Source organism: Camellia sinensis, chromosome 2 (assembly GCF_055761805.1).
Source record: "Camellia sinensis isolate YWXY chromosome 2, ASM5576180v1, whole genome shotgun sequence".
Classification (NCBI taxonomy): Eukaryota; Viridiplantae; Streptophyta; class Magnoliopsida; order Ericales; family Theaceae; genus Camellia; species Camellia sinensis.
The window spans coordinates 86,842,749-86,855,673 of NC_138962.1; the positions used below are offsets into that span (position 1 = coordinate 86,842,749).

The 12,925-nt window shown below is 34.1% G+C and overlaps 1 protein-coding gene across 3 annotated transcripts; it reads right to left on the reverse strand.

Annotated features, from left to right (window-relative positions):
• Positions 1-3,874: 3,874 nt before the first annotated feature.
• LOC114321266 (glutathione S-transferase T1-like) lies at positions 3,875-11,424 on the reverse strand. Of its 3 annotated transcripts, XM_082915029.1 has the most exons (9): positions 9,863-11,424; positions 8,695-8,751; positions 7,963-8,039; positions 7,695-7,866; positions 6,015-6,446; positions 5,722-5,917; positions 5,402-5,482; positions 5,240-5,288; positions 3,875-4,333 (listed from the first exon to the last, which is right to left on the reverse strand). In XM_082915029.1, exons 1-4 carry the CDS (start codon positions 9,883-9,885, stop codon positions 7,706-7,708), a joined length of 318 nt encoding a protein of 105 aa, XP_082771155.1. In that variant the 5' UTR covers positions 9,886-11,424; the 3' UTR covers positions 3,875-4,333; positions 5,240-5,288; positions 5,402-5,482; positions 5,722-5,917; positions 6,015-6,446; positions 7,695-7,705. The 3 variants fall into 3 exon arrangements, 1 of the variants encoding a protein (XP_082771155.1); XR_014361265.1 differs by lacking the exons at positions 7,963-8,039; positions 8,695-8,751; positions 9,863-11,424 and having other exon boundaries at positions 5,722-5,874; positions 7,795-7,825; XR_014361264.1 differs by lacking the exons at positions 7,963-8,039; positions 8,695-8,751; positions 9,863-11,424 and having other exon boundaries at positions 7,795-7,825.
• Between the last annotated feature and the right edge of the window lie 1,501 nt (positions 11,425-12,925).

Consider the following 12,925-nt stretch of genomic DNA (forward strand, 5'->3'; position numbering starts at 1 on the left):
TGAAAATAGACAAGAAGAAACGGAAGCCTTGGGGGGTAGTTTGTTACTTGTTCTCATTGTTTACTAATGTTGTGTTTGATTAGAAGATTTGAGAAGAGCTTTGGAAAAAGAAAAGGAAAATATAGGTGAAATGTGAATAAAATATACCTATATTTCACCTTATTTCACACATATTTTTCCTTTTTCTTTTCAAATCCCTTCCCTAAATCTCTCAGCGTAAGGAATTGTCTGCCCCTAATTCTAGCGTGAAGGCAAAATTGTTCTTTGCATCTTTTCCACCACCTGGTTAACATTTTTAGGATAAATTATAAATACATCTATGAGATTTGGTTAAAATAGATTTTTTCTTATTATCATTTTTTTTATTTAACATAATTAATAGAAAAAATAAAATTTCTAATTACTTTTTATACAATAATAAAATTATTTGAATTATTAATTGAAGTATATTTTTGACATCATTAGAAATTGTTAATTGGCTTGATGATTTATTAATGAAAGGGGTCATTTGTTATAATATTAAAAACTTGAACGAGTGGAATATAATTTTCAAAATCATAAGGAGCAATTCATGTTTTTAAGTAAACCTCAAGGGGTGTATTTGTAATTTACCTAAATTTCTACAATTTCAATCCTGAATTTTTTTTGGGTTGCATCAGTTTTGTTTCCCCAAATCCACTAGTTTTTATGTTTTACAATTTTAGTTTATTAAATTTTTTTTTTTTCTGATCTTCTCTGCTTTTCAATTTTGCTTTCTAGGTTTTTTTTTTTTTTTTTTTGATTCTTAAAATGGATATGCAGATAGGCTATTCCAACATATCCGTCAGGAAGTATTGCCCCTTAGTACCTACAGCATATCTGCAGCGCACCTACATCAGGGCCGAAGCTTAGGCGATAAGGAGTATGTTTAACCCCAACAAGGGGCTATAGAGACTCGAACCCAAGCCTTGAGCGAGAGATTCGAAGGTCTTATCCACTGAACCAACCCCCTGTTGGTGCTTTCCAGGTTTCTAGCTTGCTAAAGAGTATGAAGAACTAAACATAGCGACGAGTTCACTTGATTAACAAAAAGACAAGTGCCTCAGTCATCTATCTTGCATGCTTGCTTGCTTTCCATCAAGGAGGACATGGTGAATGTTTACCTTTGTAATTTCATGTGTATGAGATGAAGATTTCTTTAGGCAACCAACAACTTTAATTAGCTTGTGGATATATGCAAAGAGTTTAGACAGAACATCTAGTGTTGAGGTGGTGAATGATTTTCGGTTTTAGTGTTGTGGTTGTGGTGTTGCTGATGGATTTTTGCTATCAAATTCGTGCAGTTCGGAGTTTTCTGAGCTTTATGGTGGTGCCTCATTGTAGTCTTGAGTGATGGTTAGAGTTGCTCAAGTGTTGTTTGGAATTGCTGGAATTTTCTTCTTTGTAGCTGTGTCGGATTTTTGCTGTCAAATTTGTATGGTTCGGAGTTTTCTGAGCTTTATGGTGGTGCTTCTTTGTTGTCTTGAGTGATGGTTAGAGTTGCTCGAGTGTTGTTTGGAATTGCTGGAATTTTCTTCTTTGTAGTTGTGTTCTTTTTGCTGTGTGTTGTGGTTTGCTGTTGGAGTGGGGTTGATTTTGTTTGGTGATTCACCTTGTCTTTACAAGGGTTGTTTGGTGTTGTTGTCTTGCCAAGTTTGTTTGGCTTGGCCTGAGTTTGGTTTATGTTTTGCTTGATGCATATGCCGTTCTAGTTGGAATGTGCATCTTTTATTGATATAATTTCGTTGTACTGCTTGTACTACATTATTCGTCAATAAAATATTTTATTTTGCCTTTTAAAAAAAGAACATTTGGTGTTCTATAACATAATTAAGAAGTATGTATCTGTTATTGTGGAGTGATGTGGTCGTTTTCTTTACTATGATAACCGATAATATTGCTGATATTGTTTCAACATCAGATTTAATTGGCTTTGTTTTTGTTGTTAATGCTTCATCTACTTCAACCTTGATAAAAGCTTAACTCTGATCATCCACATTACTTCTGCATGTCAATCGTTTGATTAACAAACCATAACTTTCCTTTGTACTGAAAAAAGGAAAGTTCACTTGGTGAATTTGAAAAAGATTTATACTATAATGGAGTTTTGGGGCCAGTGGTGGCATCAGAATAAAAAATGTTGCCTTACTGTCAAAATGGTGGTGGACGTTTGGGAAAGAAAAGAAAGCATTATTAGTACTAAAGATATTAAAATTTATAAGTAGTACATCGGAGATGAAAAGTTATGGTTACCAGAGAATATATGAGTAATATGCTGTTGGAGATAGGAGATGGATTAAATTGGAAGTTTTGGACTAATATTTGGGCTGGTGACAAATCATTAATGCAAAATTTTCCTAGGTTATTTTTCACTTTCAATGGAAAACTTGACAGTGTAGCTGGAGTGTTTATTCATGACTGTGAAAGTAAGAGGTGGAGATTGGAATTTAGGAGACAGCTATTTGTATGGGAGGAGGATTGTTTAAAAGAACCGCAGAGAATTTTAGACAATGTGAAATAGACATTCATAAGGAGGATGGTATTCACTGAAAAGGTGAAAAGAATGGGCTATTAATTTTCAATAAACTCTTTTTTCATCTGTTATGAGGAGAGCTTTGGGATTGCGCTTCAACTCTATAAGGACAATCGAGACAAGTCTTGCTCGTCCAAGGATCCAAGTTTTTTGTTGGCAAGCACTTCTACAAAGGATCTTTTAATTAATTAACATATCTTACCATTGTCTGTTAGTAGCAATAGAGTTTTTTTTTTTTTTTTTCAGAGATTGAAACAACAGTTCATTTGTTATTACTGTGTAATCAAGTCATGCAAGTTTTACCATTGTCTGTTAGTGGTAAGAGATTTTTTTTTTTTTTTTTTTTTTTTTTTGATTCAGAGGTTGAAACAACAGTTCATTTGTTGTTATTGTGTAATCAGTCATGCAGGTTTTCCAGGTAACTTACAAAGCTTGATGAATTGGTGGTTTACTTCATAGTAGTTGCCTAAGGTTTTTTGAGCCCTAGGCCAAGCATCAAAATGAGGCCTTAGGCTCTAGGGCCTTGGACAGTTGGGGCCTTTGGCAAGAAGGAAATTATTGGTGCAGCTTAGGCAAACTGCTAAGTTGCCTATATTGTTGAGTTGGCTTGGTTACTTCAAGCACTGCTAGAAAATACACATTTAGCAGCGTTTAAAAAACGCCGCTATAAGTGTAAAAAACGTCACTAATTCTTTTTGTGACGTTTAGTACCAAATGCCGACAATGCGGCTGTTGCTATAGCTTTATAACATTTGGAAAACGTCGCTCTATAAACGCCGCCAAATGTCCTATCCTAACGGTACTGTGACGTCAACTCTGACTTTAGCGACGCTTTTAAAATGCCATCATAGGTTTTTTTAATTTTAAAAAATTCCAACCGTGGCATTTTTAAAAATGCCTTGTTATCTTTTTTTTTTTTTTGAAATTGTGCTAATTTTATGTGATTGAACTAAAAAAATACCTATAATAAAATTGAATAGCACTAATATGAAATAATAACTCCCATTAAAAAATGCGACATTAATTCACTTTCCCATTCAATTTAATATCAAATCACCATTACCCACAAAATAACATATCCAAAAATTGAATTCACAATTCTCAATCAAAAAATTACTACTTTGTATACAAAGCCACAAAATGACATTACCCTCTTCTCTCTCTCACCACTCCCCCATTTAACACACAAAATAAGCTACAAAATATTACTAAGAATATTAATGCCAAAGCACAAAGAGAAAAGCAGCTACACACACCACACCATCAGTAACAAAGGCAACTAAAACACACATTAGTGTGTTAACATGAATGCAAATACAAATCTGAAAAATATTACAATACTCTTCCAAATATTAATATGAACTGCCTAGAAGTTACAATATAACGTTAGTACAAAAGAGAAAAACATATGAAAATGACGAGTGTTTAAGATATTTTCATTTTTTCCCCCCACCAAACTAGTGTTTAATTTTTTTTGAAATTTTTTTAACAAACATTCCCAAATTGAAACCAAACGGAGAAAGTTGTGTAGCTTGAATAACCACAGGATATTCAACATGGACTGAATACCTCCATATAACCCCAAACAGACTCCGGATCATACTTTAGCTCAAAGAAGCTTTCCTCGGAAATTTCTATAGAGTTCTCTTTTAGAACATTTTGCACTGTCAGACCACTGAACAAAGTCTACTTGTCAGTTTACTTAGAACAAGCAGCGTTACAACCAATTAGTAAGAAAGTAGATTGAAATCTCACTCCCTCCTCATCACTAAAAGCAGTCACCTGTAAGGTTCAAGCGCAGTGTAAACATGATGTTTACCAAGTCAATCATACAGACACAAGATGCTAGATCACACTGGAAGGTAGTTCGTTGAAAATTTAATGAAAAACTGACTCTATTCATGCAAAAGTTCAATTTTAACTCCAAAAGCCCTGTAATCACTGGCAGAATATGGTCATAACAATCTCTTGCCAAGGAATAGTCATCGTCATGACAATCTCTTGCCAACGAATAGATCACACTGTCATATACTATTGCCACTTTAACATGGTCATGACAATCTCTTGCCAAGGAATGGTCATCATTTCCAAGAGGACCATTACACAGTAAAAAAATAATTAGGAACTAGATGATGAAAATCATCCAAGCAACCACCAAATTCAATTGACTATATATAATAACCAAAATGCAGATAACAAAATCTTCTACCACATGCTCACATGAAGAAAGAAAATGACAGCACAACAATTCAAAATGAATCTAGTAATAAAAGGTTTACCAGGTTCATAGCAGCAATCAGTACAATAAATTTTAAAAAATAAATAATAAAAAAAAGGAGGAAAAATCAGAGTGAAGGAGCAAAAAAAGAGTCCCAAAATAGGAAGAATAAGCACTATGCAAATCTTTTACCATTTTAAAACAAGCCAATATCAGCAAGTTCATACTGCCTGTGATTCACCATCAGAAGAGAAACAAACAGTCCAAAAGTATCATTTCTAGCAGCAGTTCTAATTAATCAGTTTTTATTCCAGATTCACAATTCTGCATATAACGATATTATTTCATCTCCAAGAGTCAATTTTCAGCATGAGTAAGTAATCCCATCTAGTTCGAAAGCATAGGCAGCAACAGATCCAATCGATTTAGAAAGTTCAGAAATTAAAAACTTGTGATGTAGGTACTTTTACCTTGTTAGTTCTTCTTGTTCTTGTTCTTCTCTTTCTTTGAAAGGTGAACCTACATTTAATCTTCTTTTTCTTTGAAAGGTGAACCTACATTTAATAAGAACAAGTATTTTAATTAATAAGGTCTTGTATTGTCAAAAAGGCTTTGATTAAATGATTGTTCACCTCTTGAGATGAAAATGTATGAGATTGTTGCTGATGTGGCATTGGCCGAACAATGGGATGACTACCAAGCAAATCCACAACCTATCATTCAATAAGAGACTTAAGTTGTATGGTAGCTCTAGGAGATTTAAAGTAATAACTAGTAAAAATAGTCTTAGATATTTAACTACTAGATGCATACAGTAATGCAATGCATCTTACCAAGTAGGAATGGGCAATAACAAAATATAAGATATGGAGAAAGACCTTTTCATATGAATTCATAAATTTGTCAACAACCACCAAAATATTTGTGAAGTTTTAAATTGAAGCAAATAAACCTCCAAATAGAGACACCTCCCGAGCGGAATTCTTGGCTTTTGGACTGCTCCTTTTGGGATTAAGGTTAGCAGGTTTTATCTCACCAGTGATGTGGGAAGATGATGACGCTGAAGTTCATCACGAAACTGAGGCCCAGCCCGAGTATACATCTCCTGAGGAGGGAACAAGATTTGGATCATTCAACATTTGCAAAATCTGATAATTCAAAAAAACCTAGTAAGTTTCTCTCTCTTTTTAATGTAGAATAAGTAAGGTATCTATTCTACAGTCAAAACATAATAAATGACCATACAGGAGGAAGAATAGCACGCTGAAGAGGGAGCTCAGTAGATGCAAAAAGACCAATCGCTGATGTGACTGTACGTGCAAACTCTTCTCGAACTCTCCAGCTTTTGTGTGTCCAAGCATAAAACCCTGCTCTCTTGACAATGAGAATTGGTGAAGAAACCTAAGACAAACAATCATAATTCATAAACTAAGTGCATTTTTATTTTTTTGTGGTTTACCCTTTTTCTTCCACAAATATGTCAATAGACTAAGAAAGAAGCCTAACATGGCACAATGGCAGTATGATCTACACAAAGAGACAAACAAAAGAAATCTAACAAACCAGTAACTCTGTTGAATAACACCCCCCCTCTTGCTGTGATATACTATATCATCCCGTATATAACAGTTTCATACCTTCTAGCCACTATTGCCAGACAAAATCAACATCCGCTGACTTGAGAAAGTTCAAAAAAAAAAAAAAAAAAAACCAAAATCTCAGAATATTCAAGATATTTAAATCAAATCAAAAGATTTAATTCGAAATCCATGATTCTACAGATTTACACAGCAGTGCACTTTAGTTAAGTTCAATTCCAAATATGAAAGAAATTAAAACAAGCAATACCTATACACAATTAACACGATTTTCAGTTCACCGAAATTCGACTATAAAAATAAAAATATTATAATCAACAAACACTGGAATTCACTCCCAAAAAATAAAATAAACTATATTTAGATTTACAAGTTTCATTATTAATGAATATCACTAATTGGTAAGGCTTGTTCCCTTCGCCCATTTGGCTTAAGTTCGAGTCCCGCTGCCGGCAGTCCTTTGTTGGTGGGCAATATTGCGTAACGCTTTCCCTGGCCCTGGAATGGGGTAGCCTCCCCTCCTCCTAAACTTTTTTTGAATCAAAAAAAAAAAGATTATGATATTTCCATTCTCTCTTTTCTTTTTTTATTTTCTTGGCAAAATAACAAAATAACAAAAAAATCATAATTCGAACTAGTCTAAAATCGCATCAGCGAAACAACACTTGGTACAAAATCCACACAATTTAAGCAAAATAACAACAAAATTTGCAAGGTGGGTGGCCCATCCTTGGGAGGCCCCCGGTGTTCTAGATGCCGCAACGAAGATGATACAGAGGTTTGTGGCAAAGTTAGACAAAGTTTGGAAGGAATTGGGAAGGTTCGTCTTGGCATTAGGTCCATTAGAGTAGTTCATATCAAATAAAGTTTTTACTCAAATTTGAGTAAAATTTTGAACAAGTGTCGGACACGACCTAAGGCCACAATGACAAATACACATATACACAATTTTTTTCAGTGTAATAGACAAGATAACCAAAACGACGTCTATATAGTTGTTGGCCATGGAGTTTCAATAGGCTCAGCTCAGAACCTAGTCATTGCCAACCATAATTATTCTAATCAAGATTCCCTATCTATTAGCAATTAGTCCAAAGCAAGGTTGTATTACTAAATAGTAATACAATAATAGTAACTTAAAAATAAATATGTTATTGGAAAAGGCAGGTTTCCAAGGCTTTGAGCACACAAAAAGCTAAAGGTTAATTAATATTAACAAGATACATTGCAAAACTTGCTTTTTCAAACTTCATGAAGCTTTTATGGATTTTCAATCTCAAGATGGCAAAATAAAAGACTTTTAATTGATGTGAGAGAATAATTATACCTCCACTCGAACTACTGAGAGCTTCCTAGCAAAAACCGACCATTCCCCTTCAACCAAAAAGACTCAATCTTTGCAAGTGATGCAAACAATAGTTTTTCACCTTCAGCAGCAGCTTGTGGGTTCAATTGAAGGCCAAGCACAGGTGCAAGCGTAGTATTTAGAACATAAGTAGCTGAAAAGGAAAGATCAATCAAGAACGACATAGACCTTAGAAAATATAAATAAAAGGGTCAAAAATTACTATACCAAAACATTGGGAATAAAATACCTGCACCACAGCGTAAATTAGAGTGATGCCAATCCAACACTGATTCAATCTTTGACCTTTTGAATAGATCAGACACCTTTAAGAATGAACAGAAAACATTGTTAAGAACCAGGCTGCAGAATATAAATATTAGAATCAAATATGAGACACAAGTACATAACAGCTTTGGGATGCGCAATGAATACCACAGGTGAAATAGACATGCATTTTGTAAAAAAATGAAAAGTATGTTAAGTGAACATCATATCTCATATTTATCAAACCTCAAAATTTTAGGATAGAAACATGGCAAAATTGTTGAACTTGTCCTGTTTGGTTCTCCTATACCCTGGGAAGCTGAAGTGTTCACGAGACAGGATATCGTATATGGAAACTTCAGTTTTCAAAAATGGGCAAGTTATAGGAGGTTACTGTTTAGCTAAGTTTCAAATTAATATAGTTCCGAGCTCCTAGAAAAACTTGAACCAGATTCAAGGGTATGAACACCACCAAGCTTAACTACAGGAAGTAGGTGTCTTCCCTCATTTTAAAATTGAGTTAACATACTGTAAGGAATCTGAGGAAACCAAGAATGTGCTCCCTAAGTCTTGACAGACAAAACTGTAGGGTATGTGTACATACACCCATGCCATGTTGTCTCGTGTCTGAAATTGGTATCTGACACAATATGAAGTACTGATATAACACAGGTCTTTATAGGCAAACTAATTGCAAAAAAGAAGCAACAATTCTCACCAGTGATCAACTACTCCAGGAAATGCACAAGCAAGATACCTAAGAATTGCATGACTGCAAAGCATATCAAATGCATAAGATAGTCAATATAAGCTTAAAAACAGAATGTATAATTTAGAACGTTAAATGAACAAAAAGATTGAAGAGCATCATCCCAAAATTTTGTAGATGCATCTGTGACTAACAGTCTCTACAATTCATATATGAAAAAGAATACTAACACTAGGGGAATGTGCATAACAGTGCCTTTAATACCTAGAGTCCAAGTACTACAAAAACTATGCAAAGAACACTTGAACTAACCAGAAGCCATGGAGGGATAAGCAAACTAAACTTTGCATTTTGAACCAGATACATATCTTATGGCTTTGCAAGATATGAAACTTCCAGAATTTCATCATTCAATTACAGGAATGACTCAGAAACAAGGGCCAACTATCTAGGAATGACATAAAATTTGCGAAAATGCATTACGCCCCACTAATTTTCCCAGTAATACAATGAATCCAATTTGTCAAAATAAAAAAAGACCAAGTTATCATAGGATCTGAGGTTCTGAATAAAACAGAAAAACAAGACTCGTTCAGTGAAAGATTTGAGTGGGTTGTGCAATTTTGATAATGGTCTTATGGAACAACTTTCTCATAATGAATAAGTAAATCCAAACTGATTTGATTAATCATTTTTTAAAACAGAACCAACCAATTTTTAACTTTAATTTCCCCCTCATGATTAGTTTACACCGATGAACATCTCCACCGACTCCCATTTTGTTGACTATGCAAGAAAAAAAACCTTTGCAAATACACCAAATCCTCACCTATTTTTTTTGTATATAATATTTAATTTCAATGGACCACACAAAAGGTACACAACTATTGTGGGGGACACACACCTCAACATATAACAATACCTTTGTATAGCGAGAAAGAGATGGACCATCCTTGCAAGGCCAGAAAAAAGAAACATGGAGGAGAAGAATGAGAAGATGAAGAAAGTGAAGAAGATGAAAATGCATTTCCCACAATTGTAGAAAGTCCATTATTCAGTTGCTTGAGAAGACGAGAATAGTTGGGCTACTCAAGTAACAAAACTACTATCAGAAGACAACAACGACTTAAAAATAATAGTAATAATAATAAGAGAATGAATAATAAATCTTTACCACGGTGGTCCTATTTGCCTCATCCATCAATGATGCACCAACAAGCATTTCTTTAATGTCAATTCCCTGAAATAAGAATCTATTGTAAATAATTGCAAAGTCCTGAAGTAGAAAAGATGACACATTGAATTCTGCATGTAAGGACAACTTACCTGAAGCGTTGCTGAAGTAGAAAAGTCTCTTAGTTGCTTCTTTCTTTTCAATTGTTAGCTTTTTAAGCCGAAAAACAAACTTTTTTTTTTTTGGGCTTAAATAGCCAAATAGTGGTTTTTTTAGTCGAAAAAACAGAGCCTTAATATGATGTTTACATGTTTAGGCAACATTTATGTGGAGTTCTCCATCTAGACAGCTTTTTACTGTCTAACTGCTGACCTTATTTACATTGCATTGCTAAACCCAACATGGATACAAAAATTTGGGGAATGTTCATCAAACAAGGCCCTAGCCAGTAGCAGGTCATAAGGAAAGAGGGGGAAAAATGCTACAAACCAAAATAAATTCCCATCAGTCATTCTAATATGAGGACATGTCAACCCTAGCTCACTCCTCCCTCCGTTCTGAATAATGATTATTTTATGAGTTATTCTAATATAAAACATTCATTGTTTAAAGGCCTCCAGTTGCATTGTTTAAATCCAATTCCTCAAGTGCTTCAATTAAACTAGGCAATGGGATGAGTTGCACACTTGATGAGTATGTAGTATGCAGCACCTGTATTTGTTCTATTTCTATTTGTAGAGTTGAGATGTCAAATACCTAACAATATTTGAAAGAGTGGTAGATGATTTTTTGCATTTACTAGTAAAAGTCCAGACATTAAAGTAGGCAATTAAGGCAAAATGAAAAATGAAAATGATAACAGAATACAGAATGAGTCAAAAAAGATTATTCAGAACAGGCCATTGACTCAATAAGAAGATAAATTCAGTTTAATAATGCTAACTGCACAACTGAAATTCAACTAGTTATCAGAAATCTAATCTTCCTGCAACAAATTACCAGCTTTTGGCTAAGCTACCAGCCAGATTTTAACCATACGAGTGTCAATGATCTCAAATCCAACAAATGTCATAATCACAATCACATTTGGCATTTTCTCAAAGCAAAAAACAACATAGTGAGGAAGAATGACAAAGCAAACAAAAGAAGAAATTGAACAGGTTTCCAAGCAAATAAATACCAAATCGAGAGAGACGGGAAGGAAGAGCTTGAGAGAGAGAGAGAGAGAGAGAGAAATCGATTCCTCGCTGGAGTTTGGAAATCGACAGAGAGAACTTCAAAATCGAAATAGCTCTGAGATGAAATCACTGAGACCGATCTGATCTCTGAATCTCAAAGATGAAGAGAGAGATCTAGACGCCGCTCTGGAGATTCGAAATCGAAATTGCTCGCCGATGGTGCTCGCTACCTCGCCGGTGGTCGCGGTGGAGCTTCGAAATCGAAATCGCTCTGAAGGATGACACCGCTCTGGAGCAACATCGTGAGAATGATAAGGGTTTAGAGACGGTTGAGAGAGAGGCGATATTTGAAGCCGTGAGGATTCAAAATTAGGGTTTACAAAGGCTTTAACAATTATCCCACATTCAAAATCGGAGCGTGAGGCCTACCGTATTTGGAGGCGTTTCTAAACGCCTTCTATTACAAAACGGTGCCGGTTTTAGTTGAAGAAATATACGACGTTTTTAAAACGCCGCTAAATATTGAGAAAAATGACGTTAAAGAAGCGTTGTCAAAAAACGCCGCCAAAATCCTCATTTCCTGTAGTGAAGGTGCTGTGATCTGACAAAATTAATTTGAGAGACTATTTTCCACTATCATGTGGTCTCTGTGGTTAAGCCGGAATAGACACATTTAACAAGGAGAAAATCGATTGGGAGAATATATTCAAATTAGTGAAAGTGAGTAGCTTCATGGGTAAAGGCAAAATCTGAAGTGTGATTGTCACCATTGAAGACTCCCTTTACAATGCTAGTGAATTTTTGGAGAGTATATGATTTTTTTTTTTTTGCTGGTTTTTTAGATTCTTTCTTACTGTTTTTCTTGTTTTGAATTTGGTATCTTAACCAGGTAAGATTTGTGATGTTGATATAGGTTGTGACCTCTTGTAATTCTGAGAGCATACACTTTTCTCTATGATGTTCAAGTCTTTCTACCTTGTAATTTTAAAAATACTACAAATTTGGGGATGAAAGTTCGTTTTCCCACCAATATGATTAGGTTGAAATTTTGACTTAACTTTTCAAAAATTCAAATAAATAATTTGAAATAAAGATAAATTCACTTGCATGGTTTGAATAAAGAAAAATAAGAGACTGGTGAAAGTTCTAATTTAGATTACAACTCTAAACTGATTGTATTTTGGTGTCCCTTATTATGCAATAAAGAGTGCTTCAGCATAAGAAAATGCTCTGAAAATTTTGTCCATGACCATTAATTCAAACATTTTATCCATTAAAGGTGGGCATTGTATCATGTTGGGTTGTGTTATTTTAGATTTGTGTCAGAATTATTTCAACATTAACTCAACCTGTTTATTATTTTGACCCAATACCCCTTCTCTTACAACACCAGATTTCACGCTTTGACAAACAAATCTTAACCATATAGACTTACCATTTGTCTTGTTGAATTTTTTAATAAAATTAATTATCTAATTTAATATTATTATTTTTGTAATAATGATACCAACAACTAATATAAGAAAAAACCGATAATAAGAAAGAAATAAACAACTAAATAAAAGTGCTATGAAAGAAAGCAAGTAATTAATTTTTATCTATGGCAATAATTAATCACTTAAAATTCAATTGACAATGTACATGATTGATCAACTAAACTAACCCAATTGGTTATCTACTTTAACGATGATATACCTCTCTTCTTTCAATTAAAATGAGAAGTAGGGACCTATTTGCATACCAATTTTTTTTTTAGTTCACACCATTTTGTTTGTGTGGATATTAAATAAAACTGGTTTTTCTTTCTTTTTCTTTTTCTTTTTTTAATAATTGATATCTGAATCATTGATTTTTGTTCGATAATTAATATCCAAACCAATAAAAA

Bases quoted from the DNA above. Each gene is read 5' to 3' on its own strand.
- LOC114321266 (XM_082915029.1), bottom strand. From the start codon at position 9,885: ATGAGGCAAATAGGACCACCGTG. The intron at 8,752-9,862 runs GTAAAGATTTAT...TATGCTTTGCAG, and splicing joins AGGCAAATAGGACCACCGTG to TCATGCAATTCTTAGGTATC. The intron at 7,867-7,962 runs GTATTTTATTCC...TTTCCTTTTCAG, and splicing joins TAATTTACGCTGTGGTGCAG to CTACTTATGTTCTAAATACT.